This window comes from Choloepus didactylus, chromosome 4 (genome assembly GCF_015220235.1).
Source record: "Choloepus didactylus isolate mChoDid1 chromosome 4, mChoDid1.pri, whole genome shotgun sequence".
In the NCBI taxonomy this organism is placed as follows: Eukaryota; Metazoa; Chordata; class Mammalia; order Pilosa; family Megalonychidae; genus Choloepus; species Choloepus didactylus.
In genome coordinates this window covers 36,114,508-36,130,473 of record NC_051310.1, presented here as the reverse complement: position 1 = coordinate 36,130,473, position 15,966 = coordinate 36,114,508, and the positions used below count along the sequence as shown (strand labels likewise).

At 40.4% G+C, this 15,966-nt stretch overlaps 2 protein-coding genes across 2 annotated transcripts in view; one reads left to right on the top strand and one right to left on the bottom strand.

Annotated features, from left to right (window-relative positions):
• ENTPD5 (ectonucleoside triphosphate diphosphohydrolase 5 (inactive)) overlaps window positions 1-14,597 on the bottom strand; it is a 53,509-nt gene extending 38,912 nt beyond the window's left edge. The window contains 2 exon segments of the mRNA XM_037832324.1: window positions 12,684-12,769; window positions 14,525-14,597. The gene's annotated coding sequence lies outside the window, so the exon portion shown is untranslated.
• A 202-nt stretch (window positions 14,598-14,799) lies between these two features.
• The window catches only part of BBOF1 (basal body orientation factor 1), a 66,450-nt gene continuing 65,283 nt past the window's right edge, over window positions 14,800-15,966 (top strand). Inside the window, exon 1 of the mRNA XM_037832310.1 lies at window positions 14,800-14,945. Coding sequence (XP_037688238.1) covers window positions 14,890-14,945 — 56 coding nt within the window. The 5' untranslated portion in view covers window positions 14,800-14,889. The remainder of the gene's footprint in view (window positions 14,946-15,966) is intronic.

Here is a 15,966-nt window from a genome sequence, read left to right as displayed (position 1 = left end):
CCAAATAAACAAAATAATGAATGAAAAAGGTGACATAACTGCAGATCCTGAAGAAATTTAAAAAATTATAAGAGGATATTATGAACAACAGTATGGCAACAAACTGGATAATGTAGAAGAAATGGACAATTTCCTGGAAACATATGAACAACCTAGACTGACCAGAGAAGAAATAGAAGACCCCAACCAACCCATCACAAGCAAAGAGATCCAATCAGTCATCAAAAATCTTCCCACAAATAAATGCCCAGGGCCAGATGGCTTCACAGGGGAATTCTACCAAACTTTCCAGAAAGAACTGACACCAATCTTACTCAAACTCTTTCAAAACATTGAAGAAAATGGAACACTACCTAACTCATTTTATGAAGCTAACATCAATCTAATACCAAAACCAGGCAAAGATGCTACAAAAAAGGAAAACTACTGGCCAATCTCCCTAATGAATATGGATGCAAAAATCCTCAACAAAATACTTGCAAATCGAATCCAAAGACACATTAAAAAAATCATACACCATGAACAAGTGGGGTTCATTCCAGGCATGCAAGGATGGTTCAACATAAGAAAATCAATCAATGTATTACAACACATTAACAAGTCAAAAGGGAAAAATCAATTGATCATCTCAATAGATGCTGAAAAAGCATTTGACAAAATCCAACATCCGTTTTTGATAAAAACACTTCAAAAGGTAGGAATTGAAGGAAACTTCCTCAACATGATAAAGAGCATATATGAAAAACCCACAGCCAGCATAGTACTCAATGGTGAGAGACTGTAAGCCTTCCCTCTAAGATCAGGAACAAGACAAGGATGCCCGCTGTCACCACTGTTATTCAACATTGTGCTGGAAATGCTAGCCAGGGCAATCCGGCAAGACAAAGAAATAAAAGGCATCCAAATTGGAAAAGAAGAAGTAAAACTGTCATTGTTTGCAGATGATATCATCTTATATCTAGAAAACCCTGAGAAATCGACGATACAGCTACTAGAGCTAATAAACAAATTTAGCAAAGTAGCGGGATACAAGGTTAATGCACATAAGTCAGTAATGTTTCTATATGCTAGAAATGAACAAACTGAAGAGACACTCAAGGAAAGGATACCATTTTCAATAGCAACTAAAAAAATCAAGTACCTAGGAATAAACTTAACCAAAGATGTAAAAGACCTATACAAAGAAAACTACATAACTCTACTAAAAGAAATAGAAGGGGACCTTAAAAGATGGAAAAATATTCCATGTTCATGGATAGGAAGGCTAAATGTCATTAAGATGTCAATTCTACCCAAACTCATCTACAGATTCAATGCAATTCCAATCAAAATTCCAACAACCTACTCTGCAGACTTGGAAAAGCTAGTTATCAAATTTATTTGGAAAGGGAAGATGTCTTGAATTGCTAAAGACACTCTAAAAAAGAAAAACGAAGTGGGAGGACTTACACTCCCTGACTTTGAAGCTTATTATAAAGCCACAGTTGCCAAAACAGCATGGTACTGGCACAAAGATAGACATATAGATCAATGGAATCGAATTGAGAATTCAGAGATAGACCCTCAGATCTATGGCCGACTGATCTTTGATAAGGCCCCCAAAGTCACTGAACTGGGTCATAATGGTCTTTTCAACAAATGGGGCTGGGAGAGTTGGATATCCATATCCAAAAGAATGAAAGAGGACCCCTACCTCACCCCCTACACAAAAATTAACTCAAAATGGACCAAAGATCTCAATGTAAAAGAAAGTACCATAAAACTCCTAGAAGATAATGTAGGAAAACATCTTTAAGACCTTGTATTAGGCGGCCACTTCCTAGACTTTACACCCAAAGCACAAGCAACAAAAGAAAAAATAGATAAATGGGAACTCCTCAAGCTTAGAAGTTTCTGCACCTCAAAGGAATTTCTCAAAAAGGTAAAGAGGCAGCCAACTCAATGGGAAAAAATTTTTGGAAACCATGTATCTGGCAAAAGACTGATATCTTGCATATATAAAGAAATCCTACAACTCAATGACAATAGTACAGTCGGCCCAATTATAAAATGGGCAAAAGATATGAAAAGACAGTTCTCTGAAGAGGAAATACAAATGGCCAAGAAACACATGAAAAAATGTTCAGCTTCACTAGCTATTAGAGAGATGCAAATTAAGACCACAATGAGATACCATCTAACACTGGTTAGAATGGCTGCCATTAAACAAACAGGAAACTACAAATGCTGGAGGGGATGTGGAGAAATTGGAACTCTTATTCATTGTTGGTGGGACTGTATAATGGTTCAGCCACTCTGGAAGTCAGTCTGGCAGTTCCTTAGAAAACTAGATATAGAGTTACCTTTCGATCCAGCGATTGCACTTCTCGGTATATACCCGGAAGATCGGAAAGCAGTGACACGAACAGATATCTGCACACCAATGTTCATAGCAGCATTATTCACAATTGCCAAGAGATGGAAACAACCCAAATGTCCTTCAACAGATGAGTGGATAAATAAAATGTGGTATATACACACGATGGAATAGTACACTGCAGTAAGAAGGAACGATCTCGTGAAACATATGACAACATGGATGAACCTTGAAGACATAATGCTGAGCGAAATAAGCCAGGCACAAAAAGAGAAATATTATATGCTACCACTAATGTGAACTTTGAAAAATGTAAAACAAATGGTTTATAATGTAGAATGTAGGGGAACTAGCAATAGAGAGCAATTGAGGAAGGGGGAACAATAATCCAAGAAGAACAGATAAGCTATTTAACGTTCTGGGGATGCCCAGGAATGACTATGGTCTGTTAATTTCTGATGGATATAGTAGGAACAAGTTCACAGAAATGTTGCTATATTAGGTAACTTTCTTGGGGTAAAGTAAGAACATGTTGTAAGTTAAGCAGTTATCTTAGGTTAGTTGTCTTTTTCTTACTCCCTTGTTATGGTCTCTTTGAAATGTTCTTTTAGTGTATGTTTGTTTTCTTTTTAACTTTTTTTTCATACACTTGATTTAAAAAAGAAGGGAAAGTTAAAAAAAAAAAAAAGAAAAACAAGGAAAAAAAGATGTAGTGCCCCCTTGAGGAGCCTGTGGAGAATGCAGGGGTATTCGCCTACCCCACCTCCATGGTTCCTAACATGACCACAGACATAGGGGACTGGTGGTTTGATGGGTTGAGCTCTCTACCATAGGCTTTACCCTTGGGAAGACGGTTGCAGCAAAGGAGAGGCTAGGCCTCCCTACGGTTGTGCCTAAGAGCCTCCTCCTGAATGCTTCTTTGCTGCTCAGATGTGGCCCTCTCTCTCTCTGGCTAAGCCAACTTGAAAGGTGAAATCACTGCCCTCCCCACTACGTGGGATCAGACACCCAGGGGAGTGAATCTCCCTGGCAACGTGGAATATGACTCCCGGGGAGGAATGTAGACCTGGCATCGTGGGACGGAGAACATCTTCTTGACCAAAAGGGGGATGTGGAAGGAAATGAAATAAGCTTCAGTGGCAGAGAGATTCCAGAAGGAGCCGAGAGGTCACTCTGGTGGGCACTCTTACGCAGAATTTAGACAACCCTTTTTAGGTTCTAAAGAATTGGGGTAGCTGGTGGTGGATACCTGGAGCTGTCAAACTGCAACCCAGAACCCATGAATCTCGAGGACAGTTGTATGAAAATATAGCTTATGAGGGGTGACGATGGGATTGGGAAAGCCATAAGGACCACACTCCACTTTGTCTAGTTTATGGATGGATGAGTAGAAAAATAGGGGAAGGAAACAAACAGACAAAGGTACCCAGTGTTCTTTTTTACTTCAATTGCTCTTTTTCACTCTAATTATTATTCTTGTTATTTTTTTGTGTGTGCTAATGAAGGTGTCAGGGATTGATTTAGGTGATGAATGTACAACTATGTAATGGTACTGTGAACAATCGAAAGTACGATTTGTATGACTGCATGGTATGTGAATATATCTCAATAAAATGAAGATTAAAAAAAAAAATCAGTACTTTTTAAATGGAAACAACGACCAAAAATCTGTCACAGAATTTTGAGACCCATTAAATCAAAGTTTAATGAGAAACCTGTGTCTTCTTTTGAAAAGTCAGCCTTGAATTGCTCAGGCAAAAGACAAAGTGCTCATAACCTATTTCTGGTGTTTTATCCGCTGAAATTTGATATGATAGTTCAGTTAAACAGTTTTTTTTAGGACAAATTGAGGGATTTTTCACCTGCTAATTGGACGGATCATCATTTAAGTTGATTTAAGTACTTAGTTAAAAAAAACGGGGTGGTTTATTGGTGGCAACCTTAATGGAAAAGCAAGGGGTAATTTGTAATGTTCATAAGCTACCTTAGAAGGCCAAGTTCTGTTACAGAGGCCATGTGTTGCATATAGAATTTTAATTTGTGTAGTTATGTCTATATCAATATTGAGTAAATGAGTTTATTGTATCTAGGAAAAATAAAAGATACTGGAAGTTGAAAAAAAAAAAAAAGAAACATAACAGAACTTATGGAAATGGAAGGCACAACAGAAGAGATTAAAAACACACTAGAGGCATACAACAGCAGACCTGTACAGGTAGAAGAAAGAATCAGTGAACTACAAGACAGGACAATCAAAAGCTTAGACAGAAGAACAGAGAGAGAAAAGAATGAAAAAAAAAAAAATAAGTAGGGTCTCAGGGATGAATGACAGCATGAAGCACTCAAAAATACACTTCATGGGTGTCCCAGAAGGAAAAGAGAAGGAGACAGGGCAGAAAGAATATTTGAGGAAATAATGGCTAAAAATTTCCCAACTTTTACGAAAAGCATTATTACACATGTCCAAGAAGTGCAACATACTCCAAGTAGAATAAATCCTAATAGGTCTACTCTGAGACACATACTAATCAGAATGTCAAATATCAAAGACAAAGAGAGAATCCTGAAAGGAGCAAGAGAAAAGTGATTTCTCACATACAAGGGAACCACAATAAGACTAAGTGCTGATTTCTCAGCAGAAACCAAGAAGGCAAGAAGGCAGAGGTACGATATTTTTAAGGAGAAGTTTTGGTTCGTGTATGTTACTAGAAGGAAAATTAGAAGATAAAACATGGGTCTGTATAATACAATGAACCCTCTTGTGGACGATTTTCTGTGGTTAACAGTACAAATATAAGAATGTTCTTTCATGAATTATAACAAATATATGATACTATTAAAAGATGTTAGTAATAAGGTAGTATATAGGAAAAATATACCTAACGTAAATTATGGACTATATTTAACAGTAATATTTTAATATTCTTTCAGCAATTGTAACAAAGGCACTACATTAACTCAATAATAGGGGGGTATATGAGAATGCTGTATTTTTTATATGACTTTTCTGTAAACCTACAACCTCTCTAATTAAAATAATGATATCAATAATTTAAAAAAAATTATGCTAACTAAAAGAAACCAGACACAAAGCACTACATATCGTATGATTACATTTTATATAAATTTATAGAGACGGAATTAGATTAGTGGTTATGTAGGGCTGGAGAAGGATAGAGGGATTGAGAGGTGACTGCTGAGGGGTATGGAGTTTTCCTTTTTGAAGTGATGAAAACTGATTGTGGTGATGAATGCACAACTCTGTGATTACAATAAAAGCCACTGATTGTTCATGTTGGATGGATAATATGGTATGTGAATATATTTCAATAAAACTGCTTTTAAAAAATAAAGAACTTAAATACTAGCTATGTGTTACACATTGTGATCAATGAGCAGCCACTTATATATGTACGTGATTATGTCATTAAAAAGGGAAAAGCACTTCAAACATAAGATCTTAAGATGAACTCTGGCTATTATTTAAACAGAGCAACCCTGTTAGGATGACACTGCATACCTGGACTATCTCACAAGCAGACAGCCAATATTGATTTAAATTTTGAAGGGTGATACTGATACTCAGAAAATATCTTTGACTATTAGAGTTTTTTTTTTAATTTTATTTTGAAATAAATTCAAACTTACAGGAACAGCTGCAAAAACAATACAAACCCCATACACAGAACTCCACCATACCCCAACCCCCCTCCCCCAATACCCCGATCCACCCACTTTAACATCCTGTCACACCACCATTTCTTTCTTTCCCTCCCTATCTATCATCCATCATCTATTGCTCTGTCTTCTGAACATATGAAAGCAGGCTGCACACATCCCTGAATGAACAATTCACATATACATTTCCCATGAACAAGAACATTCTTTTATGCATTCCCATTAAGGGCAGCTAAGAAGTTCAAGAAATTCAACATTGATACAAAGCTTACATTCTATATTTCCTTTTTTGTTTCTTATGTCCCATCTGTGCCCCTTTGAGCCTCCTCTCCTCCATCCTCAGATCCCATCCAGGATCATCCTTGGCATTTAATTGTCATTGTCTATTTAGACTATCTTTTTTTCTTTTTTTTTCACTTGTGGAAACACATATACAGCCTGAATCTTCCCATTCCACCCCCTCCCTAGCATTCCATTAGTGGGATTAATCACATTTAGAATGTTGCAATGCTATCACCTTCCCTCCATCCATTACTAGAAATTTCCCTTCACCCAAAACAGAAGCCCAACACTCTTTTCTTAACTCCCCATTGCCCCTTCCCCCACTTCTCATAACCCATACTCCACTTTTCATCTCTATGGTCATATCCTCTGACACTTTCTTTGTGTTTACCATGGGGCTTAAATTTATCCTCTTAACTCTATACCAATCTTGTTTTTCTTAACTTCAATAGGACACATGAATTATGTTCCTTTACTCCTCCATTCCCCCACCTTTATGTAGTTCTTGTCAAAAATTATATATTTTACATTGAGTCCAAAACCACTGATCTGTCATTAGAGTCTGTGTATTTTAGAATCTGTAGGAAGTAAATAGTGGAGTTACAAATCAAAAATATAGTAGTATTGGTATTTATATTTACCATGTGATCTTTACTGGAAATCTTTATTTCTTCATGTGGTTTCAGTCAATTGTTTAGTGTCCCTTCCTTTCAGCCTGCTCAATTCCCTTTAGCATTTCTTATAGGACTGATCTACTGGTGATGAAGTCCCTCAGCTTTTTTTTTTTTTTTTTTTTTTTTAGGTATGCTTATATTTCTTTTTTTTTTTAATCATCATTTTATTGAGATATATTCACATACCACGCAGTCATACAAAACAAATTGTACTTTCGATTGTTTAGAGTACCATTACATAGTTGTACATTCATCACCTAAATCAATCCCTGACACCTTCATTAGCACACACACAAAAATAACAAGAATAATAATTAGAGTGAAAAAGAGCAATTGAAGTAAAAAAGAACACTGGGTACCTTTGTCAGTCCCTCAGCTTTTGATTATCCGGGAATGTTTTCATCTACCCCTCATTTTTACCCTCCAGGTGTTTGTGAATTTTCTAAGTCTCTGATGATTATTGACTTCTATTTGTATTCCATTGTGGTCAGAGAATGTGTTTTGAATAAATTCAATTTTTAAAAAAAATTTACTGAGGCTTGTTTTATGACCCAGCATATGGTCTATTCTGGAGAAAGATCCATGATCACTACAGAAGAATGTGTGTCCTGGTGATTTGGGATGTAATGTTCTATATATGCCTGTTAAATTTCTCTATATCTCTCTCTCCTTTCTTTGTTTCTCTGTCAGTAGGGCTCCCTTTCGTGTCTGAAGTGGCGCAGGTCTTTTATTAGCAAAATCTCTCAGCACTTGTCTGTCTGCGAAAAATTTAAGCTCTCCCTCAAATTTGAAGGAGAGTTTTGCTGGATAAAGCATTCCTGGCTGGAAATTCTTCTTTCTCAGAATTTTAAATATGTCACGCCACTGCCCTCTCGCCCCCACAGCGGCTGCCGAGCAGTCACCGCCTAGTCCTATGTTGTTTCCCCTGTATGTGGTGGATTGCTTCCCTGCTGCTGCCCCCAGAACCCGCTCCTTCTCTTCAGTATTTGAGAGTCTGATCAGAATATGTCTTGGAGTGGGTTTATTTGGATTTATTCTATTTGGAGTTCACTGGACATTTACGCTTTGTGTATTTATATTGTGTAGAAGGTTGGGGAAGTTTTCCCCAACAATTTCTTTGAATACTCTTTCTAGACCTTTACGCTTCTCTTCCCCTTCTGGGACACCAATGAGTCTTAACTTTGGACGTTTTATTTTATCTATCATATCCCTGAGATCCATTTCGATTTTTTCCCCATTCTTTCTTTCGTTCTTTTATTTTCTGTTCTGCGGTCCTCGAGAACACTGAGTCGTTGTTCAACTTCCTCTAATCCTGTATTATGAATACCCAATGTCTTTTCAATTTAGCCAACAGTTTCTTTTATTTCCATAAGATCTTCTGTTTTTTTATTTACTCTTGCAATTTCTTCTTTATGCTCTTCTAGGGTCTTCTTTATGTTCTGTATATCCTGTGCCATGCTCTCGTTGTTTGACTTTAGTTCTTTGATTAATTGCACCAAGTACTGTGCGTCTTCTGATCTTTCGATTTGTGTGTTTGGGTTTGGGTTCTCCATATCGTCTCGTTTTATCATATGCTTTAAGATTTTCTGTTGTTTTTGGCCTCTTGGCATTTGCTTCACTTGATAGGGTTCTTTCAGGGTCTATAAAATACCAATCTCTAATTTGTCAGATCTACAGCTTGGTGGCGTACACTTTCTCTAACCAGCAGATGGCGTCCACGAGTCACCTATTCCCCTCAAGTCAGTTCTCCCCACCTTTGTCTTTGTGGTGTGTGGGGGTCTGATTCTTGTGGGGTTCAATTGGTGCACCAAGTTTGGGTGTGTTGTTGGTACTGTCTGCCCTGAACGTGGGGCGTGTGTCTGAGCGGTTAGGGAGGCAGGGAAGCTTTAATAATCAAACCTCCTAGGTGTTCCCAGAGATTTAAGGCTGTTGCAAGAGTCCAAGACCTCACCTCAGTCCCGCCACAGATCATCTCTGCCGCTGACCCGCAAGTCCCTGGCACTGGCGTAGGGTCCCTCGGATTTCCTGGTGGGTCCCCTTTCTCAGCCGTGCTCTTCCAGGACCCCTGTTGAGGGAAGGCTGCGCCAGGTCACAAGTGTGCGCCGGCCCTCCAGGGAAGCCCTGGGGTGCCAGGCTGTGAGGGTGTTCCCAGCCTGCTATAAAGATGGCTGAATGGAGCATGTTAATTTCCCCCTCTTCATACAGCTCTGCCTTCCCAGCTCCGGAACAATTAGCTGTGGGTGCCCTAAAGGCCACTGTCCATGGCTGATATTGTGGCTTGTGCATGGTGCTGTGGGAAACACTCCCCGTCACACTGGGTTTCTTGGCACGGCTCTGGGCTGTGGGTCTGGCCCCAGGCAGGAGCATCCCCAGCCCGCAGGGGAGATGGTTGCAAAGGGAGTGGTCTCTTTCTCCTTTTGGCTCCCCTCTGCCCCCTGGCCCTGAGACAATCAGCAGCGGGTGAGGGAAGGGCTATCCTCCACAACAGACATTGAGGCGTTGGGAGAGCCCACTCCTGCCGTGCTTCACTGCGCAGTTCTCACCGTTGTATCCGCAGTCGGTCCCAGCTTTTGTTTTGTTTTTTTAAAAGAACTAGTCCGTCTCCAAATGCCAACCCACAGTTTCCCCACAGCACAGCGCAGCTGCCGGACTTTCAGCTGGCTCACTCACTCATTTCAGACTGCAGACTCCTGGTTTCACCAAATGCACGGTCCCTGTGGATTTAGCAGACCTTGTCCGGTTGGTGCATTGCTGGAACTGGTGTTCTGGGTCACTTTCTGGCTTTTATCTAGTATTTTTCATGGAGGTGTTTTTTTGCCCTGTCTTACCTAGCTGCCATCTTGGGTTCTCTCAAGCATTTGAGTTTATAATGTTTTCCATTCCCCCAGAAAGAGAAAATTAAACTTACCTATGCAACATAAAACTGAAGATTATACATTCAAGAGAGGATTTGAATTACGGATTGACTCATGTAAAATGTTATAAATTCCAAAGAATTTGCCTCCAAAGCAAACATTTCAAAGAAAAGTCTTCTTATACTTTTTTCATGAAAATTTAAACACTTTTCCATGTGTTTCCTTGAAATACTAGGAAGGAATGGACTGATGTCTATCTACCCCTAAGCATGCAATCTGGACATTTTTATTAAGTTTTCATTTTAAAAACACTTAAATTACATATATGCCAATATACTGAACTTGAATTAAGAGACACTTCAAACTGGCATCTATAAACCTCTTCCCTCCCTCCCCTCAATGGAGTGCTAAATGGATTCTCTTCCTATTTTCCTGTTTCTGTTAGTGGTTCTGCAAATTTCTTAATACTCAATTCAAAATCTTCATTATCTTTGAATGTTCCTCTCTCATACCTTCTATATTCCAATCTGTTAACAAGGCCTGGAGATTCTTCCTTTGCAATATCTTTCCCACTTCGTCCTCTTTTTTTCATCTATTTCCACTGATGCTTCTAAATTCAGGTCCTTACTACTTCATATTTGAACTGTTACAGCCACCTAACCAGTCTACCACACACCACTGTCTTCCTAAAATGCTGTTTTCATCATTTTCCCACTAGAGTATAAACTCTATCATAGCAGGGACTGTATCTCATTCAACTTTGAACACTAGTAACTTAGCACAGTACAATCTGGCATATAATATATGTTTCATTAACCAACATTCACTGAATGAATTAATGAATATATAAATCACATCAATCCCCTTCTTAACACTTTTGTCAATTTCCCACTGTCTACAACAGAGGTTACAAACGCAAAAGTCTGCAGGGGCCAGGCAGGAAATGTAAGTGAGTAAAGGTATGTGTAAAATAATAGGAGTGGTGAGGACTGTGGCAAACTGGAGAACACATATCCCATCCAAACAGGCAGCTGCTTTTTGCTCCAACCAACTGCTGCCATGATGGAATGAAGGCCTGGTATTACCAGGTCTTCTGATTTTTCAAGATAAGCTGAAAGCACATATTTTTATGTAAAATTTGCTGGTTTTTAAACGGTGGCAACAGAGTCTACTTAAAAACCAAAAACAAACTAAAAAAACCACAGAGCTGAGCAAACAGACTGCACCTATGGGCCCAATACAGCACTCAAGACACAAATTGGCAGCTCTGGTCTGCAACATAAAAGACAAACTCCTTGCCTGACATTCTAGGTCCTCCACTGAGTTCCCAACAAGTTTTTTGCCCACTACATCCACACAAGAACCCTTTGCTCTAGTTCAGTGGTTCTCTATCATTAGCATGCATCATGAGGACCTGGACAGCTTCTCAAACTATAGCTTGCTGGGCCTCACGGTCAGTTTCTAATTCAGTGGGTCTCAGGTGGGGCATGAGAATTTGCATTCTAACAAGATTCCAGATGATGCTGAGGCTGCTGGTCCTCGTACCACACTTTGGGAACTACTGCTTTAGCTAAGCTACTCTGTTTCTTAAGCACACTCTTAATTTTGCTCACATTGTTCTACCTTCCAAGAACGACTTTCTTCTTTCTCTCAGCCCACCAACTTCTGTAAACTTTCCCTGACTATGCCAGTCTCTCATGCCTCCAAATTCCTGCAGCACTGAGGGTCTTTTTATGCCATCTCTACCTTATCAATCATGGTTTGGTATTGTTTATTTTAAGTGTTTGTTTGTGTGCTAATGAGGCTGCATATTGCTGGTGATCAATATCCAGGTCAGAGCCTTATATACCTGACTGTAAGCAGTTTAAGGGCAGAGACTCTGTCTTGTCCCCCACTGTACCCCTCAAGTTATCAGAGAGCCTGGTATACAGTTGGTGATAACTAAACATTTCTTAAATGAATTAACATTTGACAGATCCATGATATGAAAATGCAGACAACTGGGCCTGAAATATTTGGGTATGTAATTTTTCTTAGGGAACTGGTTTCTAGTCCAGTGCTCATGGCTTTGTCAGGATGGACAACTAAAAAAAAATTGGATATTTTGCAAACGAAGTGCCAACAAGTAATAATTATCTGAGGTAATACATCCTGTACATAAATAAAATACTGAATGCTGAAAATAGGTAAGATTAAATCCTTGCCCTCCAGGATCCCTTATAATGCCTCTGCAGGGATATGAACCACTTATACCAATACAAGATAATACCTGTTTGAATAGAATTCTGTATTTGTGGCCCATTCAATAAAAAAGTAGGATGAAAGTAGCCAACTCTTAGTGATATTCAGAAGTATTGATCAGCTCCTTCAGATACAATCTGAATTATGACAATAAATGTATCCAGGATTCTGAAGGCTGTGTGAAAACAAAATCAGAAGTTCCACTTAATCTCTTCCACCTATAGTTTAGCACCTGCTATCCGACTACTCTCAGGCAATTTCAAAGATGATTTAAGAGGAGAAACTTGGTCTCCGAGGTAAACCAGAATAAAGCTACAGATGATTTTACAGAGTAAACCTAATTGTGAAACTATCAGAAGGAAAAAAATAGTTAATACATATATTTTGACATATAATAGTCATAAATTCTATACATGGCTTATTGAACAACTCTGCAATTGATGGTACTACAATCAATGGGATAAGAGAAAATTTAACATCATTTGGCAAAAGATAGCAATTCCATTTCAGAAAAAAAACCGAGGAACATCTGTAGTACATTTACAGCTTTAAGCTGCCAAACATGTTGCCTTACTTCTGGATATTTGTTGTACTTACCAGGACCATAATGATCTTGTCTGCATGCAGGTTTGGTCAAGACATTCTTTCATCTGCATTTCTTGTTTGACCAGGAATGATGCAAACTGGGCAGAAAAGAATAACGCAGGCAAGTCAACAGAGCACTAAGTGGCTTATTCCAAGTTTTAAAAGTGTTAGCATTCTAAATTATGAAGCAAAGCAAATTTATTTGGCAGAATAATCCTTGAAATTCATAGTAAAGCTACCTACCAGAATTTTTGGAAGGAAACATTACTAGATGAATGCTAAATAGCAACTTCCTACTCTACTATCTGCACCATCTGTTGTTGATCACCAATAGATAACTGAATAATACATCCAGTTCTTTGATAGAGAATACAGAGATTCAGAAGACCTCAGATTCTAGAACTACCTCTACCACAGTGTGACGCTGAGCATTTCTCTTAGCCATAATCATGCCACAATAGTTTTATCTACAAAATCAAACTTAGTCAATAAAGATATATTGCACAATACAATAAAATAACAATAAAGTACATCACTGAAGTGTACATGCAAAAACTAAGAAATAATCAAATATTCATGTTTATAAATAAGTCTGTAGGCCTATGCTCAAATGAAAATTTTGGAGCACCTTTCATATTAGAAAGTAAAATAACCAATTTATAAGGAATTCCAAATATATAGCCAAGTTATCAATAGTGAGCATTTTCAGAACCTTAGAAATACAAAACTAATCCTAACTTTATGGATTCCATATGAGAGGTAAGCCTTTCAGTGTATGATTCTACCCATGGACCTACAGGAGTATGACCTACAAACAAAGAAGAAAATGCAGTCAGAATAAGCTACAATCATGGTTGCAGATAGGACGTCTGAAAGGATTTACGAGGCTCATTAACAAAAAGTAGGTACTCTAACCACAGAATTCACAAACAGAAACTCTGTGGGAAAGAAAAAGGAGTGGAGTGGGCATCAGAGGTCAAAGGCCTCTGGAAAGGGTGCAGGGATTAAATTCTTCCTAGAAAATGGAGAGACACAATCTACAATGAGGTTTTTAAAAATATTAAATTTAACTTGATGTGGAGATTAAGGCAGAGATGAGCTTCAACTACAGGTATCATAACTATTAACTTGACACCCAGAATACCATATCCTCTTTAATGACTCACTAACTCACTGAATGAAGACAATCACAGAGTTTCTGCTCTGAAAAATGAGAACAATACTTCTGAGTACACTCCTTCTCATAGATGTGCAAGAGCTGCCAACATTTAAGGATGTAAACGGTAATCCAGGCGCCGGCTCTGGGCGGGCTGCGTACGCTACCCAAGACAGAATGGGGACAAAAGCCTGACTCCACGCCTCCGAGGACCCTCCTGCTGCCCCCAGAGTCTCTTCCACCCCAGAGAGCAGCGCTTCTCTCCTGGCTCAGCTCTCGGGTCGACGCCTCGTTTCCTTAATGCCCGTGCGCGCTGCCCTGAGGAGGCTGAACCGATGCCGGAGGCGGCCTCGCCACCATTCACTGCCCTCGGAAAAAAGGTCCCCGATTGCTCTATCAAAAGAAAAAAATCGGCCTGCGAAGTCTGCTGGATACGCCAACCCTTACAGGGTTAGCAAGAAGTTGGAGGGCAAGGCAGAAGAAACCAAAAGACTGGGCAGCGCGGTGCGCGGCTTAGGCAGAGAAGGGGCGAGAGCAAAGCAGCCTTGGCCATGCAGGCTGCATGCGGAGGGAACCGGCGGACGCGCGGATGAGACTGAAAACGCCGCAAGACCGACGGAAGCCCCGGCTCCAGGTACCACGTCGTGGCAGACCGACCCACAGGGAACCAAGCCTCCTTCAGGAGCGGGCCTCCCACCCGTCGCGCTGCCCAGTCTGCAGGTCGCCGCCCAGGGCTCGCCCGCTTCTGCCGTCCGGCCCGGCAGCCCGCCAAGTCCTTGCATGGGATGGCTCAGATGCCTTTGCCTCGCGCACACTCACCGCGCGCACGCGCGCCGCTTCGCGCGGCCGCCCGCCGCCCTCGGCGCAATCTCCGCCCCGCCCCCCGCGCCAGCCCGGGGACTCGGGCCCGGCTCGGCGGCGTTGCAGGCACGTCACGGACGCATGCGCTCTCCGCGTGCTGGCAACCGGCCAGGCCGGAACGTCGTCTGCTTGGCATTCTGGTTTCCTTAGAGACGCAGCCGTCTGGGCGGCAACCACAGCGGGGTCCCTGGAGAAGGGAAGATGTCGTCGAAGGAAAAGGACAAAAAGAAAGGCAAGAGCAAAGGCAAAGACAAGAAGTAAGGAGAAGCCGCCCTGGGGTCCCCTCTCTCTGGGTCTACTCTCCGGGGACTCGGGCCTGGGTGCCGCTGCCTGGCGCCCTCCCGCCGGTCCATTGGACCCTCCTCTTGCCCTTCCGGCCTCTGAGAACGACAGCTTCCATTGTTTAAACGTTCCCCAAATTTATGCCAAACCGTAATGCAACTGGAACAATCGAATGAGAGATTTGGGGTCCTGAGGTAATTTAGGCACAGCTCCTGCCTGTTTGTAATGCAGTCAGTTCCCAAAGAATTGAAGTAACACGGGGGAGAATGATGTAAGTGCTGGTGGAAGAGCAAAGAACTAGGAATGAGGAAGAAAGGTTAATTTCTTCTTCCGTTTTTTTTTTTTTTTTTTTTAATTAGGGAAGTTGTAACTTTCAGGAAAAAATCATGCATAAAATACAGAGTTAAGAAGGGTTAATTTCTGACACAAGAAGTGAAGGTCAAGGTAGTATTTCTTGTGATTTCGGACCTCCTCTAGAACTGCGCTGCCCTGTAGAGTAAAGCTACTACTAGCCTTCTGCGGCTATTAAGTTAAAATTAAATAAAATTAACAATTCAGTTTCTTAGTCACTTTAGTCACATTTCAAGTGCTCAGTAGGCACATGTGGCTAGTGATATTGTATTGGACAGTATAGATAACAGAACATTTCCATCACAGAATATTCTATTGAACAGCTCTGGTTTAGATCAGTGGTTATCAACTGGGGTGGGGGAGGGGGCGATTTTAGCTCCAAGGGGACATATAACAGTCTATGGAGACATTTTTGATTGTCACATCTGGATGGTGTGTTCTACTGGCTTCTAGTGGGGAGAGTCCAAGATGATAAAGATTCTACAATGTACACTCAGCCCCAAACAAAGCATTATTTAGCTCAGAATGTCAGTAGTGCAGAGGGTTGAGAATAAGCTTCTCTTGAGTAGGAACTAAGTATTATTCACCATATCTCCAGCACCTGGCAAAGAGCACAGAACATAACAAGTTCTTAATATTTGATGA